Consider the following 25394-nt stretch of genomic DNA (forward strand, 5'->3'; position numbering starts at 1 on the left):
AAAAAACATAATTATGGTAACGACAGATTAAAACATAAGCCTTTACATTTCATGTGGAAATGCTGCGATGTTGCAAGCACCTGTGTATGATTTCCATGAAAAATCTGTGTCCTGCTGACACCGATTTTAACAGACTAAGACACACTGCCCCCTAGAGGTATGTGTAGACAAGATGACAATGGTTTTCTACATTTGTCCTTTGAACTGGCCACAGTGTACGTCTGTGTGTCCCTGAATGTTGACAAAATCACTGGACCATCAGTCCTGTCATGTGCATCTGCTGATATTTGAGCAGGAAACAGTCTTTTCCATTCTGAAGTACATCTGCATTCATGTATGAGGTATGAGGGAACTGTGCATTTCTTTGACCTTGAATTCAGTAATGTGCTACAAAACCAATGGATGTCAATATTGCAGTGTTTTCCCTGCTCACACAGCTCTTAAAAATAAAGCTGTATATGGTTTGATGGATAGAATCTTTACATTATGTGGAAGCTTTTTAAAACTTTATGCTTACTCATCTCATGTGTAAAATATCTCTTAAGAAAACTATCTGCTGAAAGATTTTTGAAGGAACACATGTTTTTTCTATGGATCCATTTTGACCACTCTAAAGGTTTCTTAATAAGCTGATTATTTGAATCTGGTGTGTAACTCACCAAAATATGCAGTTCATTTAGACCAGGGCTGGGACTAGCAAGAGCACAGACTATGCAGATAAAGGGTGACAGTGAAAGAGAGAGAGAAATAAGAGAGCGAAGCAGGTGCTCTCTTTCAGCCAATCAGGGCCCTATATTCAGGCTTGTCCATGCTAAGAGGCTCCATGGGGAGTTCATGTTATCTCAACCTCAGCTGCACGGAAATTGCTATTAATACTGTGTGCCTTTCGAACTTTCCTAAACAATAGGCTTATCCTTTGCCTGGCAAACCAAAAACGTATTGTTCTTGACTGGACTATGGCTTGACAGAAACAGTAGATCATGCTTCTGTTTCGCATTAGCAAGTTTCATGCTCAAACTTCCTCTGTACAGAAAAATACAGGCACTCACATTAGAACACTGTAGAAAATATACAGTACTTGCTTTCTATTATGCACTGCACTTACACACCACTTTTGGTTCCCTAAAGAGCCTTTAAATGGAGTGTGAAGAACTTTGAAGGAGTTTAGCAAAACTCCACATAATGTAAGAGTTCTATACCAATAAGTCTGAGCCATTTAGAAACCTTTGTTTTTTGAGTACATCTTACTGTCTTTCTATTCCTCACCCTTGTCCTTTATCCAGAAAAGTGTGGCTCTAGTGATCATTAGCCATTGTGTGTCCCACTAGGAGGGGATCTTCCTGTTGCCAAGATGGAGAGTGCTGGGAGGTGAACTGTCAGTGAATATCAGTCAGCTCTGTGTGTGTGTGTGACTGAAGCCAAAGACACATCTACCACAGACTCCAGGTAATGCTGTTTAATCTGCTCTGTAATCTCTGCCTTGACTAATTACAGTGAGGCTTCTTTAATCCCAATTTAGTTCTGCTATGTGGAAAGCTGACCAGCTTCACTGTTAAAGGACATTCTTCCCTCCAATTATTCAGATTCCCCAAAACACTAGACACTTTCCACCTGACTCCAAATGTTCACACACTGCACAGAATCAAGAAAGTTGTAGCAGGGCTAAATAGGAAAGATGAGACAGCTGTCTGTCTGTGTCCATCAATGTGCCAGTCACCATTACAGCTCCAGTTATAACCATAAAAGCTTTTTACCCCAGGACCTACAGTTTACCAACACAGACAATCTATAAACATATGGTTTGAATATTTTAGTGGTTGCTTTGTTGTCAGACATTTGAGATTGTTGCATTACCAAATATTGGCCATCAATTTCCTGAATAGAACACTATTTTTTACTGAAAGTTAAAATGAAAGATCTGTAAGTGTTCCGTAGAAAAACATCTTTATTTATATTTGGTCTTTACTCAATTTTATACTTTATATTATCCAAAAATGTTAAATAGAATATACACTCAATACTTTAAAAATATATAACCTTAACTCACATATAAAAAAGACAGAGAAACACTGTTCTCTATATTGCACAGTATCTAAATCTACAAAATTCTAAAACAGTAAAATTAAAAAATCCTTCTACACAGTTAAACGCTAGGATATATAGGGATATATCAATAATATGCTGGGCTGCATTTTGTCTTGAAGAGCTGCCTCAGTTCTTCTTGGAATGCTGGTAAATACATTCTGAACAATTTCTAATGGAATCATTCTTCAAAAAGAAAAGCTGGGCTGAAGGCCTCCTTAAAAGAAAAACATTCATGCAAAAAAGCATAAGATGACTCATCACATATTACTTTCTTCCATTACTCCAAGTTCCAAGTTTTGCTCTTATTATACCAAGTTACAAGGCTTTGGTTACAGGGGGTTTCCAAATGGCAGGCCCACCATAAAAATCAGCTTTGAGGAGCACTGTTATGGTCGAGTTTGGGTCAACAAGAGTTTCAAATGGGTTTTGTGGTGTATTTCTATGCTGTTTTTCTTATTTAATTTTGAAGTAATTGCCCAGTTATAAGATCAAGTTTTATTAGTATTAGTATGACTGTATTAGAGTTCCTAACCCTTAATTCCTCCTTCATTCAAATATGCTGCTATAATCTCCCTTAACAAAACAATATTTCTGGAACTGACACAATGTGTGTCTCATATTGCGTCAAAACATAAAAATTAAAGTGTAGTTTTATGAAATCACTTCTAGCAAAATACCTTTGATGCTGCTATGTCCATTAATTGGAAAAACCTTTGCATTCTTCTTTAATCAAGATTTGGATTCATAAAATACCTTTTTCCCCCACTGGTACTACCATGATTGTATCTACCTCTGTTTATTGCTAAGTTCATAACAATTGCTTGGCAAAACACCAATTACACCATTTGAACTAAGGAAAATGCCAAAATTAATATTATTTTATTCAGTAACTGTCCTGCTTAGACAACAATGATTATGTCTAATAAATAATCCTGCATCCCTTAAAATTAATTAAAAAATATATATACAAAACAGAACTTTAGCTGCAGTCACCTCTTAACTCATGTTCAGTTATCATCAAGTAAAAATAGCAATTTGGGGAATAAATGAGTTTCAGTTGTCAGAGTTTGATCTTTATCTTAGCTGTAGTACATGCTCTTTCCAGCTGCCACATTACATTTGTGTGTGCCTGAAAAGGCTCATGAATATAAATCTGGCTGGAGGTAATACAGATAAATCTAGGGATAAATACAGCATAAAAGAGAAAAATCTTACATTCCTCCTTTGCTCTCACTTGATATCTTTCAGATGAACAATTTGGTTGTAATCATTTCAGAAAACAGCTGCCAGATAAAATGAAAAATTAAGGTTGGCGAGTAATAATTCTCCAGATTTATCTCTTTTGGCCCTGTTTGACAGCATGTAAGAAACTGAAACCATGTAGCACCTCAGATTCAGCAAAGCTATTAAAGACTGAAATAGAACCTCTTCCCATCGAGAGTTCCAACAGTCCAGCAAGACTTAAGATAATCAACTCTCTACAGTTTATGTTTCACAAAGGAACAACATAAAATACAGTGCAATGAGATTCACACATAAAACAAAATATTCACTGTTGTTTATATGACATATGAAAAAGACTTCATTAAGCCTTAGCTATAAACACTAAAATAATCAAATATCTTTGTTTCAAGTAACCATTAGGATTTCTGTATCTCTGAACTCCAGGTCATGATAGGCTGAGAAACTGAGACCATGCTCATTAAAACATAATCAAAAGGCACTAGTGATGAAACAAGCATCTCTTCAATCATTTAGAACTGGGTTTTGGCTTTGAGTAGAGCCGCCATGACAGGAGAAAAATCTTTCTTGTAGAAAGTAGAAAGCCATTTTAAGAAGCAACGGAAGAGTCCTTTGTGGAAAGTAGACTGCAGTCACAAATGTTCTTCAAGCATATTCATCCCACAGCATTTTGGTAATCAATCATTCACATGGCATTTTCCAAAGACGAGACATGTTCCTGAAATAATAATAAAGAACCATTTCAACCACTCTCATTGTAATATGCTGAATTAACAAACAACTTGCCACTGATCGAATAGTCAATACTATTGACTTGTGGTGCTATTTTTGTGTATGTGTGCCATGTATGTGTGTGTTTGTCTAATACCTTCTTGTATTCACCAAGCTATGTAGTGTGAGGCTACTTTATGTAGATGAACTCTCCCTCCGTGTATCTAGTGCCCTGGTAACACACACACAAAGACAACAAAGTGAATCTAGCTGGTAAAGCAAAATAGAAAGTGGGTTCCCCAGTAGTCACACAGGTAACAAATACTATACTCACGCCTGATGTTGTTTTACAAAGTCAGCAAACTGACGATCTTTTGCGTACAGCTCAATGATGCGAATCCGGTCCTGAATCTCCTGCAGACAGAAAGAAATATCAGAGATGAAACAACAAATCTGAAATACACTGCAAGTACAATTCACAGGATTAGTTATACATGGTGGAATTTTGGAATTACAACCCAATGAAGTTGGGACGTTGTGTAAAACATAAATAAAAACAATACGATGATTTGCAAATCCTTATCAACTGAATACACTACAAAGACAAGATATTTAATGTTCAAATGGATAAATTTTATTGTTTTTTGCAAATATTCACTCATTTTGAATTTGATGTCTGCAACATGTTCCAAAGAAGTTGGGACAGGGGCACGTTTACTGCTGAGTTACATCACCTTTCCTTTTAACAACACTCAATAAGCGTTTGGGAACTGAAAGTTACCCATGCCATGGGCACTAACACACCCCCATACCATCAGAGATGCTGGCTTTTGAGCTTTGCGCTCATAACAATCCGGACAGTCCATTTCCTCTTTGGCCCGAAGGACACGACGTCCATGATTTCCAAAAACAATCTGAAAAGTGGACTCGTCAGACCACAGGACACTTTTCCACTGTGCGTCAGTCCATCTCAGATGAGTTTGGGCCCAGAGAAGCCGGGGGTGTTTCTGGGTGTTGTTGATATATGGCTTTCACTTTGAATGGCAGAGTTTTATCTTGCACTTGTAGATGGAGCGACGAACTGTGTTCACTGACAGTGGTTTTCTGAAGTGTTCCTGAGCCCATGTGATAATATCCGTTACAGAATGATGTGGGTTTTTAATGCAGTGCCGCCTGAGGGATCGAAAGTCACGGGCATTCAATGTTGGTTTTCTGTCTTCCCACTTACTTGCAGAGATTTCTCTGAAACTTTTGATGATATTATGGACTGAAGATAATGAAATCCCTAAATTCCTTGCAATTGCACATTGAGAAATGTTGTTCTTAAACTGTTGGACTATTTACACATGCAGTTGTTCACAAAGTGCCAATCCTCGCCACATCCTTGCTTGTGAACGCCTGAGCCTTTCAGGAATGCTCCCTTTATACCAAATCATGACTCTCACCTGTTTCCAATTAAACTGTTCACCTGTGGAATGTTCCAAACAGGTGGTTTTTGAGCATTCCTCAACTTTCCCAGTCTTTTGTTGCCCCTGTCCCACCTTCTTTGGAATGTGTTGCAGGCATCATATTCAAATTGAGTGAATATTTGCAAAAAACAATAAACTTTATCCATTTGAACAATAAATATCTTGTCTTTGTAGTGTATTGAATTGAATATAGTTTTACACAACGTCCGAACTTCATTGGAATTTGGGTTGTACTATCTCTGTGTCTCTGTGATTTTACTCTCATTGGATTAAAATCACTTGACTGACTGCATCTGTAAAGATTACAGTGTAGCTTACTTACTATAAAATGAAGTGTATAACTATAGAAATTGGCTGGAAGTTGTGTATTATTGATGTTAGTAAATATTTTGTCATTTCCTAAGGCCTAAAGTATACAATGGCCTAAAGCATACAACACTGAACACTGAAATTCAAAAGGACTTGTCAGAGCAGGGATGTTTCTTTTAGGTACAGTAGCATAGGTAAGCCATAGACTACAAGCATTTTATGGATGGTGTCAAGCCCAAGTTACATGAACACAGGTCTGCTTTTTAAATCCAGTGAATGTGTATGTTGAGTATAAATCTTGTGCATCTGTAATTTATAAGGCATCTCTTATCTAGTGCAAACCTGTGGCAGACTTCTGCCTATCCCTTTAATGAAGAAGCCAAGAACCAAATACTTGACAAGAAAAGGCCCTTTGATGGACATGCAAAAGCCTGTCACAGAATGTTGTTTTTCTGTGATGAGTAGGGGCAACCAATGTCAGTATGAATTGGAAAGTGCACAAGGATATCTCTCTTAAAATCTACTGAATGCTTCCCAGAAAACTGCAAACAATGCTGTGAACTTTACAAACTTTCTTACAGTCCTCTAGCTATACTGCTCTGTCATCAATGCTCACTAATTTGCTTCCTGTTGGATTAATAAAATCTGTTACATTGAAGTACATTTACATTGACATACAGATCACAATCAGAATGCACAAAACATACAAAATTCCTATAGTTGTGGCCTACTACAGATGCCAGATGTTCCATGTGTGGGTGGAGCATCTGAGGCTGACAGTAATCCTGTGGTAACATTACGGCTCAAATTTTACTGCACAGTCTGGTCAAACATATCCAGTCGGAATAGCACTACAGACATGATCTCAATACAGTCTCTCACACACACAGTACAGTACCTCCTTAGTGAGTTCACTGTTCTCATAGATATGGCGTATCTCTTCGCTGCTGAAGTCTGTAGAAGCTTCAGCACTTGCGCTGCTGTGGACTGGGGGCTCAGGATAACGCCGGTAGTAGTGACTGTAGCCTGTGGTTGCATCACTCTCATACATGGGATTATACTTGGTGGCCCTCTCCAGAGAAGGAATACTGTCTCCTCTCCTATGGGAAGACACACAGGTCTACACGGGTCATGACTGCACTATGAACTCAACTGCATGTGAAAGGCTGTGATATAAACAGACTTTGACCTAAAAGTCATCCTAGTAGACAAATAAATGCAGATCACTTAGTGTCATTACTCTTGAAGTAATTGACACTTTTTTTTAATCTAAATGTAGTCAGTGTATACATGCCTGTATGCTTCTTTTAGCCATGTTGCTCCAGTGCAAAATTAAAGAAGCAAACTTTGCAGACTACATTAGTTGGCTGTGAAAAATTGAGTAATTTAGAATATTGGATGAACAATTACTTTAATGCTGTGATTAGCTACAATGAAATGTTACAGCCCAGTAATAATTAATTGACTAAAAATATAATTAACTGACTAAAACTGAAATTGAGAGAACTTTTTATTCTATAATTCAGCTAGAATTGACCTGCTAGTCATTTTGCTCTAATGACCTGTTAAACCAGAGATGTCTCACTTCAATCTTGGAGTATTGCAAAGTTCAGTGTTTTTCCTTCTTAAGTATATGTAATTTAAGTCTTAAAGGGCTTGGTAATTAGCTGATGAGCTGAATGAGCTGTGGGTGGATCTATCCCACCTAGACACAAACAGCTCTACGGTCTCAGACCTCTGTAGGCGAACTGAGATTATGGCACATTTGAGCACCTAGCTAATTATAAAGCTTCATCCTTAAAGGTGCAATGTGTGTGGTTTTTAGTTTAAAATGTTCCAAAAGTCCCAGCCTGTCCTGTCTCCTAATACCACTTTTGTACCTCAAGAGATGATAGTGAGTTAGCATCTAGTAGCATCACTATCGGGATGCATCGATAGGGGATCGGAAGGTCGCCGGTTCGATCCCCAGAGCCGACAGCACATGACTGAGGTATCCTTGAGCAAGACGCCTAACCCCCAACTGCTCCCCGGGCGCTGCGGATTGGGCTGCCCACCGCTCCGGGCAAGTGTGCTCACTGCCCCCTAGTGTGTGTGTGCTCACTAGTATGTATGTGGTGTTTCACATCACGGATGGGTTAAATGCGGAGTTGAAATTTCCCCATTGTGGGACTAATAAGGGTCACTTAATCTTAATCTTAATCTAATCTTAATCAATGCTAACATAAGAAGATGAAGAAGTAGCACTGTCCTGAGGACAATCATATTGAAGGTACCACCATGACAGGTAGCCAATGAAAGAAACAAACTTTGCTCTCATGCTGCCAGCATGAAACCATGTTCAGCAGCAAAGAAAAGAAGTGATATAATTATAAGTATACAAGAGCTAACATTGGCATTGGTGAGAAAAGGATGAGGTTTGACACTGAACTTGTAACATTTCTTCTAAAGTGGTAAGGAGGGGAAGGAGAGAAGGGGCGTATTGCTGCTTTAAGGTTCTACTCAGTGAGAACCTATAATTTGTATTTATTTAAAATATTAAATTAATATTGGTTAACTGTTATAAAAATATAATTGAATAAAACTTCATTTTGACCAGAAAAACTACAAGATAAGGGATCTCTATGATAAGCATAGGTCACATGCATTAAACTCTAATGTATGCTACCATTCAGTTTGTTTATTACCGTATTGGGTCCTCTGTTTCTTCCTTGTCATACTGGTCTCTCAGTGCCCGGGCTAAAAAGAAGATGACACCTGAAGCAACAAGCAGGAAGCCAGCCACTGATGCTATGGCAATGCCCACCACCAGTGGCTCTGACACATACTCCTCACAGTGCTCCCCTCTGTACCACCAATTCTCCCCTACTCGACACCTACAACACACACATAATAAAAAAACACTAGATATACAGTATTATGTGGTCTTTGGCACAGAAGTATACTAAAATAATTTATCTTGGCAATGAACTCTTAGATAATTATTATATATAATTATCCTGTCTCTCAACAAATACAATTTCAATCAACTTCCACAGGACTAAAAATTTCACACACACAAGAATAAATAAACATACCATATACGGCAAACAGAAACACATAAAACATTGCGCTCATCTATCAACTACAAATACACAAAATGCATCATCACGTCCACATACACACCGGCAAATGGCTCCCTGTCCTGGGATGATGTCACACTTGCCATCGTTCATGCAGAAATCAGGCTGGACGTCGCAGATGCTCTGGCAGGGCAGGCCATCTACACTGAAGAAACCTGCATTACACACACACTCCGCCTCACCGGACCAACGGTTCACTGCACACTCTGCAAACTCGTTACATGCCTGGAACTTACATGGGTCAGCCTGATCACCTAAAAATGCAGTAAATAAAAACACACACACAGGCACATTAGAATTTCCGAACAACACAATTTTTTTTTATGCCTGATTTTAAAAATCAATGCAAAATTTGCTGCCATTTGCAGCTCAAACTTCAGTAAAACTAATATCTAATAATAAACTAATATCTAATAATAATTTATCGTCCTATGTTTTGTGCAATTCTCATTCAAAATGCTTTTTAAGGGCAGAGAAGTGCATTTTGAGTTTTTCCATGCACATATGCCCATAACACTTCCAGTTTTGTACACAGAACAAAATGCACCTGAAATCAGCGCAAAAAGCTTAGCACATCAGTCTCAGAGGCAGTAATGTCAAATAATACAAAATAAAAAAGGTTTTGACTATCTGCAGCAACAATGTACAACCAACTTATTTTGCTCCATGTGAATGTCCTTCAGAGTTTTATTGCAGCTCTACCATATCCATCTGATGTTCCAGGACAGTTTGTGTACTGAATTAGATGTGTTAATTTAAGAGTATGTAAATAGTTAAAAACTGATCAACAAAAGGGACTATTATCAACAAAGAGTATAAAAGCTTTCCTATAATACAATACAAGCTTATGTGCTTTTGGACAGGGTGCCCCCTTAATCTGAGAGATAATCACAAGGCAAATTCATCTGATATAATCCTCATGGAACCAGTATCACTATGATATAATGGCTGAACTGGCACAGAGGCCCAAAATATTCAAACTAGTTACATTTAATAAGTTCAGAGAAGTTTAGATTTTTTTTCAAATTGGCCATTTCAATTAATCAAGAATGCATTCAGCAGTCAAGTCAACTATATCATCTCTTCCATACTATGAGATTTGGTAAGAGCCAGTTTATGGAGAGCCTGCCTATTTCCTATTCAAAGCCAAATGCAGCAGCCAATATAATAAAAACATGACTGCACAAGGGAAAAGGGTACAAGCTGTTTTCTTACAGTAATGTGAAAAAGTAGAATCTGTAAAATTATTGTTTTTTTTTGTTTTTTTTTTACCATATGTAGTATATTATTATTTGATCATCAGCTAAACAGTATGCATACATTAATGTTACATAATTGAACAAAAGAGCAATGAAAATTTAATTTGCAATCATTTATTTAATAATAAATTAACTGAGATTACTTTTTCTTTGTTGAAAAAGTAAGTACACCCTTGACTTTAGTAACTGATATTACCCCCTTTGACAGAAACTATAAGTAGGCGTCTCCTATAACTGTCCACCAGTTTCTGGCATCTACTGGGAGACATTTTTACCTCTCCATGTAAATCTAACTACAATAAAAAAAGTGACCTACATCCTAAACCTCCTATCAAAATGGTGCCAACTCTGCTGAAATTAATGAAATGACATACGTTAGTGTTCTTGATTACAATGTGTGTGTACAGCTAACTGATATTGAGGATTACTGCACAGACAAATCCAAAGTTATTTATTCTTTATTCTTAGATATTCTTTTTTTATATTTGCTTTTGGCTCTGGCCATGGGTAAAAACTATCAGGGTATCTTTTAGAAATACGTGTTTCTCCCCAGACACATCTTTTGGCCATATCTGGGGCTTTGAATTCGAAATATATTCATGTGAAATGATGGCACACTGCTGACTATCTTAGCCACCAACAGTTGCTGAGCAGTGGATGGCTTAGAAAACAGGGGAAGGCATGGATTTGGTCAATGTCAAAGGTGTCATTTTTATATGTCACTAAGTAGTTCTTCCATGCTGTGTGACTATCTTAATTATATTTTAAATTATATTTCTATGGCAGCATAATCATGTTTGTAAGTACATATGATTCAGTACTATCTGACTAAACAATATATTTGAATATTATCTGCATTTGGGTGCTGACACTACCTGACTCCACATCTAGTGAGTATTTGTCTATGGCAAGGTTCATGGTTTGGTAAGCTGTGTTGCAGAAGTCCTCCAGGATCAGGTAGACAGCTGTGGTAACTCCCCGAGGCACTGGCTTCCCAAACTTCATACGGCTGTTCACCACAATGCTGCCATTCCTGAAGTTCAGTATCTCTAGATTCTCAAAGTTACTGAGGTTTGACTGTAAGTATGGCACAAGCTGAAAAAAAAAAACAGAAAATATTATACAGAGACTTGAAAAATATGAAAATTTAACACATACACAAAACCCCACTAAGACCCAACAGAGATTATTGGGTTATTATACAAAGTTAGCAGGAGAAAGAAGATAGGAGAAAGTAAAGAAGAAAAAGGAAACAGAGGACAAAGAAAAAATGTTATTTTTGCATCAAAATCTTGTAACTCCATTGGTTTTATTATGTTGGCAAATACCAGCTCTGCTTTACATTGTGTAAACATTTTATTAATGAACCAATATAAATGGTCCAAAAGTACTTGAAATAAAATTAAATCTTAAATTAATTTACATTAGAATGTTGTTTTTCCTTTCTCCTGTACAGTTACCATATCTGATACATACATTTTTATTAACAGCACAAAGTACTAGCAGCACTAGTAAATGAAGTAGTAATAATAGTACAAGAGATTTATTACCAGCTCTAGAAACCTCTGCTCCAGGGCCTTGTACTCTGGAGAACTCTTATTGAACAGATCCTCTGAGAATATCATGTTGGTCACCCGCAGACTGAAGAACACCATCAGAGCACGGCCAGGGGGCATGGCAACACTGGCCTGGTCATCACCCTGGGCAACAGCAGTGACCCCACTACCCTCATCATGTCCAATTGTTATATCATGAGGGTCTCGCTCAGATACTGTGATATCAGAGGGCAGGGTGGGCTCAGACTCCACTGCCGTTACCTTGGTAATGAGAGTGAAGTGTGACTCTTTCTCTGGCGAGAGAGGTGTGGGGTGAGCAGGCCTGATGGGTTCTATGGTGACCAGAAGGATCTCATCTTCAGTGAGATCCTCCTCTGGGATCTCAACAGCTGGAGTATCTGTCTCCACATTAAACTTATCCTCGTCTTTCTGTATTATAATGTCAGCATCTTCCTCTTCTTCAGCCTTTTTTGTTTCTTTGTCTTTTACTGTTGGAGCCACAGCTTTGTTCTCTGTTGCTACACTAATGTCCACCTCTGTCACTATAGGGACCTCTATTTCTTCCTTGAATTCAATCTCTGTTTCTGTAGGAACTTCTGTAACTCCCTCTGTTTCCTCCTCCGTTTTCAAAGTGGTCACAAGCTCCTCCTCTGACTGATCAGGTGATGGACTTTCTACTATCACCGGTGGCTCTATATATGCATGGGTATCACTAATCTGTATCACTATAGTTTCTGCAGTCTCTGTAGTCACCAGGGGAGGTGATGTCAGCTCTTCTTTAGATGATATCAGATCCTCTTCCATAGATTCTGTCAAGGTGATGATGGTGGAGAGATCATAATCCTCTACCAGCATTTCAGTCAAAACTGTATCTTCATCTGTCACTCCACCTGGCTCTCTAACCGATATCCCATCATCTTCCCCTGCCCCAGACCCAGAAGCAGGTTCAGAGCCAGTGACATCAGCAGCTTGGGTGAAGCCCACAGTAGAAGTTGTGCTGGTATCCACAGCACTGTTTAACAGCAATTCATCCTGCACCTCTATACCTAAACACACAGAAGAACGTTAGTCTACAACAAATATTTTTATCAACCATATTAAAAACATAACTGTGTACTTGAGTGTCACCTTGTGAGGAACTTGTGCTGGGCTGCTCAGCAAGAGGTGGCGGTGTAGTGTTCTCCTCTAAAATAATGCCATTATTTGCTCCCACACTTTCCTCCTGTGACGTGCTGATGTCTAGCAGCAAGTCATCTTTTCTAAGCTCTTCGCCTGCTTCCTCTTTAAGCAAATCCTCCTAAACAAAAAAGCAAGTAGAGACAGAGGTCCTTAGTATATTGCATATCACTGCCCATCAATACAGATGATTTAATTAAATAATTAAAGCAAACATTACCCAGAAACATCCAAAACAAGGCAACATGTCTGCAAATCTTTGACCAGTAGTGTATGTCAAAAATGTATATGTAAAAATCTTAACTTACAGTCATCTCAGGCTGTTGTGATCCATTTGTAGGTTGATCTTTATCTGGATATGTTTCGACTGTAAACAGTAAATCCAAATTAGACCATTCTAGTACATAATTGTTAATCTCTGTAGATGATAGACCAGTGTTACTGAGTACAGAGGTGTACCAAGCAGGGTGTCTGTAATGTAGGCACGCAGGTCAGTGAGGGTGTACACAACAGTGGGTTTTTCTGAGTCACTGAAAGTGCCCTCAACCATGTTGGATTGCAGATTGATGAAATCCAGAGTCTCACTGCTAACCTCCTGCCCACTTGTCTGCAGAGTCACTTCATACTGCACCAGTACTGCCTTATCACTATGGAAGAGAGTACAAATATGTTTGTGTATCCTTCTTCAATATACTGACATTGCATCCATACTGCTCATTTACTCTCTAATTGTGATCTACCAGGTCATTCATCCTCATATACCAGAGCAAATGTTACCACACTCACATTCTACACACCTGTGGTGGACAACACTACAGGATTTAAATTCCAATAAAAAATTATTCATGCACAGCATTTCTAGGTGATCTAAATTCACTCACAGGAGATATGCATTGATTAATTTATAGATCCAAGCAATCATCCATGTGATATCACCAGTGTCAAAATTTGAACCAGGCCATAGGAGGTAAATGTCAGGATTGCTATAGTGATAAGGCCCAGAGGATAATCCTGTACAAGTAGGAATCCTTGCAATCTGGCAACCCATAGCCATTATCCCACTTAAGGTGTAATTACACTAATTGCAACACACACATACATGCATGCACAATCATGAGCCTGTTCATCAGATTATACATAAAATTACAGTACCTTGAAAAAGTTTTTAAGCACCTGAGGAAACTATATTTAAATAGCTGTTTAACTGGGCAGTGAGGGTTATCTGTTCAAAATAATATTATTACAAATGTAAATAACATTAACACAAAGAGAAGTGATCTTATGCATGTCAATGTGTTCTCTTAAGCATTTCCAAATCTCTCTTTGTGGCCGCTGGGTATTATTTGTAGTTATCACTGAGTGCATGACTGGGCTTATTAATGCTTCACTAAATTAAATCAAGTGTGCTGGTGGTGAAATGTAACATATCTATGCAATGGCTGGGGGAGATGATCGGATATCCAGAATCAAACTTGTCCTTCTAATTAGCTCACAAAAAATCAACTGCTTTTTGGAAAACATGAAATTTGTGTTCTGTCTTACTGTGTTTATGTTTATTTATATTTATTTTCAAACTTACTGCCCAGAACATTTATTTTAAAGAATTTATTTAGGTGCCTTTGACTTTTGCACAGTACTGTACACTGCAGTTCAAAAGTCTGGAATCATTTGTCATGTGATTTCATATACAGTAATAGCTTGTAGATATAATATAGATTTAAGAATTACAGACTTAAAAAAATACTAACAGGTATGCAGAGTTGTGACATTGTTAAATGTTAAAGACAAATAAAAATGTATGCCGGTGATCAAATAACAAAGGCCAGGCAAGCCCCTGACTCACCCTGTGGCACCAGTTTGAGGTCTGCTCAAAAAATAATAAAGTAAAAAAAAGTTCAATTTAATAACAAACAAAACACATACAATGTTACAATTACAACATAGGAGACTGGGAAGGAGTAAAAACAGGGGTATGTATGTGTATCATTTCTTAGTCCAAAAAACACCAAAACACACACACACAACACTTACACACCTGAACTCCAGTACAGATACACTCTTGTATTCAGGCAACTTCTGCAGTGCATCAGAAATCTGCACACAGCACAAATGAATAAAGAATATGAACTGCAGTCATTTTGAGCTGCAGTACAAAAGAGGTATGTGTACAGTTTCATTACTTCAGTGGCCTGAGTGAGTGAGTGTGGGTGAGGTGTGTGATTATACACCTTACCTTCTGGCTAAATAGTCGAGTGAGTGTGTGATATTGGTTACTGGTGGGGTCAGACAGCTCTTCACTCCACGGCTCTCCGGTCAGCAGCCCAGTGAGCTCCACTCTTTGTTCTGCCAGTGAACGGCCCGGCACAGCAGCAGTCTCCAGCTCAATCTCATTGTTGATCTACAGCCACAAACACACACACATACATTATATATATATATATATATATATATATATATATATATATATATATATATATATGTATATATATATATATATATATATATGCACATAACACAAGACTTCTTAGTCTTCTTCTATAAGTCACAAACACTAACACTTCACCACTTAAATTATAAAAGTATGAGGGTCCTGAATTTAATCTCCCACTCTCATAACTACATAACTCACTTATTAGTTTCATAGTAGTTAGTAAATAATTCACATTACTAACTTACTCTAAAGTCTTCAGATTAATAACTGAAAAATAAGGGGTTAACACAAACATGTTTATCACTTCTTTACTACATTTATTAATGTTGAGATTATTTTTTTATTCTTCCATGAATGTATGGTTTAGAGATATGTTTTCCTAGGACAGAGATGATCTGTTCATTTATGTCTTGATTATTTGTTATACAGTGCTGTGTATAAGAGACCACTTTTTTGTTTATTTAATATCCAGTCAAAATGTCCCTTAAGTACAAGTTAAAAGAAGATGAGTGCAAGTGGAGGATTATTGCAAGTTTGGAGATGCATAAAACATATGGACTTTATTTCTTATTGGAGGTATCATTAATTCTGCAAAGTATAAACACATTTTAATACATCATGCAAACCGTTTAATAGGGAAGAAATGTTCTGCTAAATGTATATTTCTGCTTTTTTTCCTGGGGCTCAAAATTTACTCAAACTTGCCACATTTAAGTAGCAGTATACTACTCAGTCTTGCCCATCACCAACCTCACTCTCTTCTCCTGTTAATGTGACACCAGATGGAGTTTCTGCAATAATTTCCACAACAGATTCTGAGACAACTTCAGCCAGAGTTGCAGAAGGCACCGTTCCAGTGATATCTATATTGACCTCTGTTGGAACCACCTTGACACCTGAGTTGACCCAAAGCAGAATTAAAACGTTACCCACGGCTTGTCGGTACACATTCATTCATTTTTAATGAATGTCTATCCTTCTATACACAAACATACAAAAACATGTTTGTTGAACAGACCTGAAGGGGTACTGTTCTGCTCTTTGAGTGTAGGCTTTGGTTGAGACCTAAAAAGAAGATATGGTGTCACAGGATATACTTTTATAGAAATTATATAACACTTGCCACAGTCACAGTCATATACAATGCCCATTAAGCATTTAGAGACACCTAGCTTTTCAAAATGTATTAACACAAATGAGCATGTTTTCTTTATTGCTTTGCAGTAACCTAACATGCTAGGATTATTACAATGAAAGCAATAACACGTGTACATAACTGTGACAGTATTACCTTTCCCCATACACTTCATCCCTTTGTTATGGTGTCAGCACTCATCAGCACCCAAACCTTTGAGATGTGTAAACGTTTGGTGGAGAACATTTTTCAATGTGTGCTTTTAATAACACTTTAACAAAAAGGGAACCCCACTCTTCATATCAAAGACAAATCAATAGCGCTAGTTCTAAATTTAAGGTCAAGCTGGGATCCAAACTAAACTTTCTTTTTCTTGTTAGTTCCTGTCCTTGTCATGTTAAGCAAATCATTTAAAACACAAAAAAATTGCCATAATCTTTTTTTTAAAATGTAGGGTTTTTTTTTTTTACCTGCATCAAAGACATATTCTGAGTTTGTGTCTACTGATTGCATCAGCTCCCCTTCCACCAACCCACCCATCATTTAGCGAAATCACTTAAATACCTTATTGCAAAATGAAAGTGAAAACATTCAAATTTCAGAAGAAGTCCTGGTGTCCCCAAATGTTCATCAGCAGTGTATTATGTACCACAAGGTTATACACTAAACCGTCTAACGTCTAACTTCTAAACAATAGGCGTGTTACAATGCATTGCGACTTCACGATACTGAATGCAAAATTGTAAAAATTCCCCTTTTGGAGAAGTGATAAAGCATCATGATGAATGGACATTTTATCACTTATGTCATCTATTGCAACTGCATTGTTTTGCGAACGATCAGTGCCAATTAACAACTTACTCTAGCCTGCCTCCTGCTCTCCAGTTTTAGCATAGTTAGTAAGTTATGCTGCATGATTATCAATTCAATTTTATTTACAAATTTGTGAAGAATCGTTAGCCTAGTGCCCAGTGAACTGAATTGAATTAAGGACTGTTTGTATCATTACCCCCATAATGAATATCATCAATTTTCTTAACAATTAAGAATTTCTTAGCAATTTTCAGGACTTAATTTCCTGAATGAGCTGAAGTGAACTGGAACAGATCTGAACCAAGCAGAAAACTCCAGAAAGAGGCTAGTTTAGGTTTCTTTAGCAGTTCTGTTTGTACATCACTACAGAGATTAGCAGGTAAGGCAGAGGGTTAAAGCTAGGGGTTGAGAGCTCATACCTGCACACAGGGGGCTTAGAAGCCTCACTGAAGAGAAAAAGAGACAAACAAACAGAGCAAGCATAAGGGGTAAAAAAAAGAGTTTTTCTTAGCTTCTAATGTCTTAGCTGCTAACTCTAAGGATATTACAAAGAGATGAATGGGAGGAGGTACTGTATTAAGGGTCGGTTTAGGAATGAAGACATATGAAGATGGCTAATAAGTGATTTATCTTACATTTTCAATCCAGTTTGAACCAGCCGCTACAGTGAGAAGATGAAAAAGGTATGAGAAACTATAAAAACAACCACAAAGAGAACCAAACTCTCCAAATTCTGTTTCTGTAAAACAGATGTAGACTGGAAATCTGATCGGCTAAGCCACATCCAAAGCCACTATAAAGTATTTGGTATACACATACAAGCACAGATACATCAGTCAAATTCTGTAATAATGTTATTAAAAAACACTTTTTTCATTTTTTTATTTCCAAAAAGGCCATTAGGTTATTCATTTTCAGGAGATATTTCTGAAGGGATAGAAGGGGAAAGTCAAATAAAAATAAGTGAAAAACTGGAATTTCCAAAAATGTCCCAAAAATTATTACAAAACAGAGAAACTAGGACGACTATGCAAGACCAGGCAAACAAAACTGACAATGTCAGGTAAATGGTACTTAAAGCTTTCATCTTTCAGTCACAGTGGAAAATCAAGGTGTTTTTGTAAATTCTATAAATTACTTACTATAATAAATTCTCTTTTTAACATTAATTTTTTTTAAAATTCAGAATATTTTTTCTTACTCTTTTTTGACATCAACGATATGTTTTCTACTTCTTCCTGATGCTGCAAAATTAATGACTAAGGGACCATGCAGATTAGAGTACATCAAAGTACTAGCAAGATGTTAATACAATTTCTCAGCCCCTTGCAAAAATGCAGAAAAGATTTGTTAGCAGCCATACAGTGTGTTTTGAATGTACACAGCGTTTGAGAAGTAAAAAATGTAAATCTTCTACGAGTATTTGGCAGGACTCCAATACTGTCATCATGACACCCACTTTGGAAAAGCCTATCCTACATGTTGTAGGGGAGTATCTCAGTTTCGTCACTGGGATTGTTTTCTATCCACCACAAGGTGTTCTCTCAGAGGGGCATCTAAGAGGAGCACTTCATTGGGTTTTCAGAAAGGCACCTGTAGGGCACCACATCACATTTTCTCCACTTGAGCATCCATTAAGAAACTTCCACACATTCTCACACATGTAGAGACACACTTTACAGCACTGTGTCACATTTTATCCACTGGAGGGGCATCCTTTGGGACACCTAGGGGCAGTACAAATGGGTAGCCAGAGGGAATGTCAAGTTTGTCAAGAATGTCAAGGCATATTATAGGGCACTGCATCACATTTTCTTTTCTAGAAGGGCACCCATTAAGACACATTGAATTTTTACCATAATTTATTGTACAGCACCCTAAAGATCACTAAATCACTAAGAGAGATTTTACTATGTAAAGGGCAGCCAAGGCGCTTCTTATTTGTAACTCATTTTGTGGCAGATGTTTTTCAGTAATACAGTGATGGCTATATATTAATAATAAAGGACATTACTTATTGACTATTGGTATATTTTATCATGTTTTATAAGCCACTTGAGCCTATGGGTAAGAGTGTTTTTTCTGTGGTTAAATGGTTTTATTAGGTTGTGAAATAAAGCTTATTTTGTGGCCTGTTGCTGTAATACAAACATGTCTACATAGTATGCTACACATACTGCCATAAAACATTTTTATAGCCATGCAGCCAGTGATACAAGTCCTACTTACTCTGTGAATGAGGGCAAGATGTTCCTCTGACTGGCTGAATGTAGTGCTAATTTCTTGTGAGCTGACTGTGCCGGCCTGGCACTGGCTCATCCAGTGCTGGTATTCCTCTTGCTTTGGAAGGCGGTCCCAGAAAATCTTGAATGCCTCCCACACGGTCTCCTGGCACACTAATACAACAAACCAAGACCAAAAAATCATAAAAGAAAATAAAAAGGCCCTCTCCAAGTACACTGAAATGGTTTAAGGGATGCAAATTAAGCTAAGCCTGGACTGTCGCATATTTGCCATGAATTTAGGCTCAACTAACTGTAATCTAATCTGTGTCCTCAACCCATTAGGCTAGATCCATTAAGTTAAAAGCTCTTTGAGGGCTTCCTTCATGGTCACCAGCTGTCCTTAAGGTTTTGGTAAGGACAAGCACTTGATTTCTGCTAGCTCATAAACACCAGTTCAGCTAATTCAACAGAGCAGGAGTACAGATGTCCACTTCAAAAATACTGTGCATATCTGCACCTGTGCATGCATGTGCACAGTTTTGGCATTTCTGACATTAGTCTATCCAATGACATTCCTAGTTTGACACTGTAGCAGTGCATTGGTGATAACTATTTACATGAGCTGGGAATGCTGCCAGAAAGTGCAATTCTCCATCAACAACTGTAACAACCACAGCTCAATCCCATATATAATCAACATATAAAACAAAATTAAGTTAAACCAATAAAATTTGTGAAGCTAAACTGTATGCGAATCACTCCCACCCTAGACATTAAAATCTGAATTGCGCCTATTTTCTAATTTATTTTCTAATGATAATACTTCTGGTCAAACAACTGCTTTTGCATTTAATTTAGTTCAGTCATGTTTATTCAGAACCTGACCTGTTTAGCTGTTGCTTATACTTCTTATTTTCAAGTTTGACCATTTTATTTCATAACAAAAGGATCCCAAAAGAGAGAGAAGTCTAACAGTCTTCAGCTCTTATGTTGACTGATGCTGCTAGTACTAAGAACTTCCACCATAAGTATTATTATTATTCAGTATTTGATCAATTTGATTTATTATTATTTTTATTATTTATTTGTTACCTTTTTTACTTCACACTTTTTACTCAAGTTGGTTTTGTAGCTGCTTTCATTTTTGAGTCATTTTATTGTAGTAACCAAGTTGAGAATTTTTTTTTTTTAGTTTAATTAGAGATTTCTCTATTCTGTTCCTGCTTGAGTACATTTAAATGCCCTATTTGTTATATATATGATGAAAAATGTGGAGGTTCCCTGAGTAAATATTGAGTTTAAAGCCACATTTCTCAATTGGATTTAATTTGTGGAAGACTGTAAAGTTTTAGTTTGTTTTCCCAGAACTGACTATGTAAAAGTTCTTGTTAAAGAACTAGTATGTTCACATTTACCAGGGCTGCCAATTTTGACTGGTGGCATGAGGCATAAATCTAAGTTCTTGATTCAGCTAACTCCACTGGATAATAAAAGAAAATTGAACATAAAGGAACATCAAGACCTAAGTACTCTTTACAAATATCAAAGAGCAGGGGATTTTTCCCTTCATGATTCTCTTTTCTCTTTCATTTTTTTTATTAAATAAAACATCTAACCAAATTCATATGAAAATAAAACTGTCTACAGCTAGGTTAATGTCTTTGTGTGAGACTAGTGCTGCCTATTTGTTGCAGCAAAACCCACCAGAACATTGCATACCACCAAAGAAAACTTTCAATATATTGGTTAACTTTTTTTAGAACATTTGTTAAACATATATTTTAGCTTTACTTCCTTTAAGATTTTGGCAAACTTTCAATTAAGTACAAATTGTCACTACTTCTATATATTTAAAAATTGTACCATGAACTGCCACCTGACCCCCTGATTTTACATCTACACTTCAGTTCAGTGCTTTCATGGTTCACTTTAATTAGACTCCCCTACTCACTCACACCCTTAGCCATGAGGATAAAAGCTATAGCCTTACTGGCCCAAATCCCAAAACACTTTATAACCTTTAATTCCACCCTTTGGTTTCCTAACTGGATGTGTAAGGAGAGACACGTGAGTTGTTAAAGCCAAGATTAACCCCCCCTCCACTAACCTGTGACCCACCGTCCCACTGACATTTAGCCCCTATTGGTTACTCTTTGACTGAGCAACTGACTGACTGACTGACTGACAAAGATAAACACAAATAATTCAAATGTTGTTGAAATAATAAATGTGGCTTGTGTGTTTCCTGATTCCAGCTTACACAATACAACATTTAATGGTTCTTCTATCTGATTCTCTTTAGCATTGTCGTGCTCTATGAAGGAGGTCTACAACATGCTTTACCCATATTAAAACAGCGGTTTATTCATTATTATATAGACATAAATCATTTGCCTTTAGTTTTGTCAGATTCGGTAGTATTATCTTAAAAAAGAACAGAAGTGAAGGCCAACTTTCTAACTCAAGTGACAATTACACCACTGTTGCGCTATTCGTTTATCCAAAACATTTTTTTACACAACTGAGGTCAGAGAGCTAAAAAAGAAATGTAATGTCTGGTATGACAGAGTAATATTTAGGCCAGGTTGGTATCTTCACTGTCTGACTTCAGATGTGTGTGTTATTTGCTTGTTGAACCACTTGTGTAATTCCTAAATAAGGTTGGCAAAGTGATTTGACTCCACTTGATCTTTAGTTCTTATCCTGCCTCATCTACTCCTATGTACAATACTTAACATATCAGAACATCTCCATCCACTGCCAAAAAGTTAAGACACACAAGTAAGCTTTCTTCCCTCCCCAGTGTCTACAACAGAATGTAAATGTATAAGGGACCAAAGCCTCAGAAAAGTATAGGTATATTCTGCAACACAAAACATGGAAAATAAAACATTTACTACTGTACGGTAAATGTTCTAGAACATGTATAAGCAGCCAACAGTAGTCTCACCTCTAACTTGATAATATTTGAGATGGTTAGCTATGGCTTGCTGAACAGTCTCCTGAGTGCAAAGTCGCACTCCGCTAGAAAGAAGAACATTGCGTTTCCTTCGTGGCAAGAGTCCTCGGTCCTCAGGTGCTTCAGTAAATGCTCCAGATTGAGTTTGTTCCCATGAAAAATTAGAACTGTGTGAGGGTTTATCTGGTTGTCTTAGCCTGGGGACCCAGATAGCTGCATCTGGAAAAGCCCAGGTACAAACAGACAATTAATCATTTTTTACATGTTTATTTATTCATTAACATATTGTTTTAAGAATATATTTTCAAATTAGTTTTGATAGGACTGTGGCGTTTAAGATACAGTGATTCCTAAGGTTGCTCTGTACATTGAAGGACACCACCAATATAGCAATAGTGAGATGAATTGAATTAGGACTACCTCCAATCCACAACCACAAGATCATAGATTCAAACCATGTCATGACACATCACACATCAGAGATCTATAAATTATGTGTCCCTCCAATATAATGATATGGCAGTCTTTTAAAAGGTATGGTCTACAGAGTAGGAAAATAATCCATAAATATGCAATACTAATGGACTGGTTGGTGGTCCTGATGCTTAGTCTGCTAACCTCTGGTTTAGAGAACCAGTCAGAACCACATTTTCATGATTTTTTTTTAATCTACCCTTTACAAACCCAGTGGATGACATCCCAGAACAGATTAGCTACAAATAGAGAACAGCTATCTACTTAAAGGTTTTCTCTTTTAGACCGTACATTCAAATATACATACCGGCGGTAATATCCAAATGGCCTATGACAAAAACACTGGCTAAAAAGCACAGTTTGGAAGTCCAGATAAACTGCAGCATGTCGACTTCTCTCGTCACTTGTGGAGGCGTATAAAGGAGGCAGCAGGAGAGCAGCTTTGGATTGTGTAAATGCGACGCAACAAGGAACAATCCCACAGTTCCACACACCTGTTCATAGCCCAATGTTCGTGGCTCACATCCACAACACTGATCGTCTGTCTCTGATAGCTTTATCTCCTGTCCAGATTGTCTGTCGAATGCAGGTGTGCTACCGTGATGCACGAACTCCTCCTTTGGCAGGTAGACAGATGGAACTGCACGATGAGATTTTTTTTATCTCTCTCTCTAATCTCATTTGTTAATCCTGTAGAGGAGCTTGCCAAGAAGTAACTGGACAAACTGGAGGTAGAGAGTGCGCTTAACAAAGAAAACGTGAGCTGAGGGAGAATAAGAAGAAAGAGCAAGAAACATATGGGACAACAGAGGCAAAGCCTCTGCTCATAAATATAAACAGACAGAAAGACAAAGGAAGGAAGATACAGTGTTAGAGAGAGAGAGAGAGAGAGAGAGAGAGAGAGAATGGAGTTATGCAGGCATGGGACAGTAAAACAGAAAGGAGCAGCAATAAAATCTGTTACTGCAAAAAGTTATTTAGATTCTCTATAAGTTGAGGAAAGACATAGGCTGCTCGTTTGACTCCCAGTAGAAGCATTAACAGTAAATTACGAAACTAAACAGGGCCCAAAGGGATTCTCCAGGGCAACCTTCTCGTGTACAAACCTTCAGCTTCCTCCCCAAAAAGGTTTTAAAAACACAGGAACAGATGATGTAACTTCAATACTGCTACACACAACTTAGGTTATTGACCAAGGAATAGGTTCCAAAGTGTAGATAGGACAAAAGTTCAATAGTAGTTGCAGGTATGCTGTTTCTCACATTGTTCCTGGGTTAATCGTAGTGTATGTGTGTGCAGAAATGTGATCTACATCTCAGGTTGAAAAACTGTCAGATATAAGAATGACTGTATTCCTTTATGTACTTTTTTTAACAAAATCATTGCTCCTTTTTAACCTATCCATAAGTGTTACGAAACTTTTCTTTTCATTTGTCCCTTCCTGATCCCTCCTTTGTTGTATGAACTGATATTACCAGTTCCATAAACTGATTTGATCTGATTTATTATAGGTTAATTTTCACCTAAAATACATAATGAAACCTATACAGACTCAAGTGATAGTTTTAAATTGATTTTGTGTAATTTACCTCTCTATAACATTAAACACGTTATAAAAGGCTACATGTAACTACTAAGCCCCAGCTAACGGGAAAAGCAGCTACTCCTTCAGTTAATGAGACAAAATACAGCCTAATGTACCTTATGTTTTCTTAATAATGGTATCTACATGATACTATATCATCAATATGTGGGTTAACAGTCAATGTTCTCATGCCAGTTGTAGTACGTTATATGTAAGTTAGTTAACGAAATATGGCTTTAATTTCTAAATCTTAATCTTATCACTAACATTGCCCACTATAGAGCCAGTAGCCTAAAGTTTGCAGTTTACATTATGTGTAATTGTGCTCATAAACTTACATTTTTTACCAAAGCGATGTTATATGTTAGCTTATAGCATGTGTGCTACATCCCTCAACATCTCAAGAAGTTGAAGTTACTCTGGTACTCAGGGCTGTGTAGTGTCTCATACAGAAATAAACACAGCGGGCAGTTCAGCCTACAGCCAAACTGTTCTGAGGTCAGCTGAGAAGCGCTGTTCACTATGTAGTTTCAATAAAACATGAAAAATTTCAGCTGCTGTTAACAAATGTTTTAAAGATACTTTGTTCGATGGTGTAATGTACAGAAGTTAATGGTAATGTACAGAAGGAGATTATTGTTAATGTACAGAAGGGGTGTAGAAAGTTTAGGTAAATCTGAACTACTAAAACGCCTGCATTTTATTAATTTAGCTGCATTTAGAACACTAGAAATAAAAGCTAATGTAAAGCTCAGTAAAGCTTGTGGTCTCAATTTCTACATTTTGTAAACGTTCATCATCGGCACATTCTCAAAGCAGTGCTTCTCTATGCATGTTACCTTGTGT

General features: G+C 37.3%; 1 protein-coding gene across 1 annotated transcript; it reads right to left on the minus strand.

Moving 5' to 3' along the window:
• Window positions 1–2048: 2048 nt before the first annotated feature.
• On the minus strand, window positions 2049–24998 carry impg2a (interphotoreceptor matrix proteoglycan 2a). Its single transcript, XM_017706590.2, has 21 exons — window positions 23271–24998; window positions 22481–22708; window positions 19535–19701; window positions 17941–17966; window positions 17725–17751; window positions 16376–16422; window positions 16108–16253; window positions 15160–15324; window positions 14962–15020; window positions 14770–14790; window positions 13386–13573; window positions 13235–13293; window positions 12879–13047; window positions 11745–12796; window positions 11070–11289; window positions 8979–9189; window positions 8501–8689; window positions 6715–6916; window positions 4373–4452; window positions 4196–4270; window positions 2049–4045 (listed from the first exon to the last, which is right to left on the minus strand). Exons 1-20 carry the CDS (start codon window positions 23347–23349, stop codon window positions 4234–4236), a joined length of 3372 nt encoding a protein of 1123 aa, XP_017562079.1. The 5' UTR covers window positions 23350–24998; the 3' UTR covers window positions 2049–4045; window positions 4196–4233.
• Between the last annotated feature and the right edge of the window lie 396 nt (window positions 24999–25394).

Source organism: Pygocentrus nattereri, chromosome 6, assembly GCF_015220715.1.
Source record: "Pygocentrus nattereri isolate fPygNat1 chromosome 6, fPygNat1.pri, whole genome shotgun sequence".
Lineage (NCBI taxonomy): Eukaryota > Metazoa > Chordata > Actinopteri > Characiformes > Serrasalmidae > Pygocentrus > Pygocentrus nattereri.

Excerpts from the sequence above, each read along its gene's own strand:
- impg2a (XM_017706590.2), bottom strand. The coding sequence starts at position 23,349 with ATGCTGCAGTTTATCTGGACTTCCAAACTGTGCTTTTTAGCCAGTGTT. Across the intron at positions 17,752-17,940 it reads GTTCAAACTGGATTGAAAAT|TGAGGCTTCTAAGCCCCCTG; the intron begins GTAAGATAAATC and ends TTTTCTCTTCAG. Across the intron at positions 15,021-15,159 it reads CTCGACTATTTAGCCAGAAG|ATTTCTGATGCACTGCAGAA; the intron begins GTAAGGTGTATA and ends TGCTGTGTGCAG.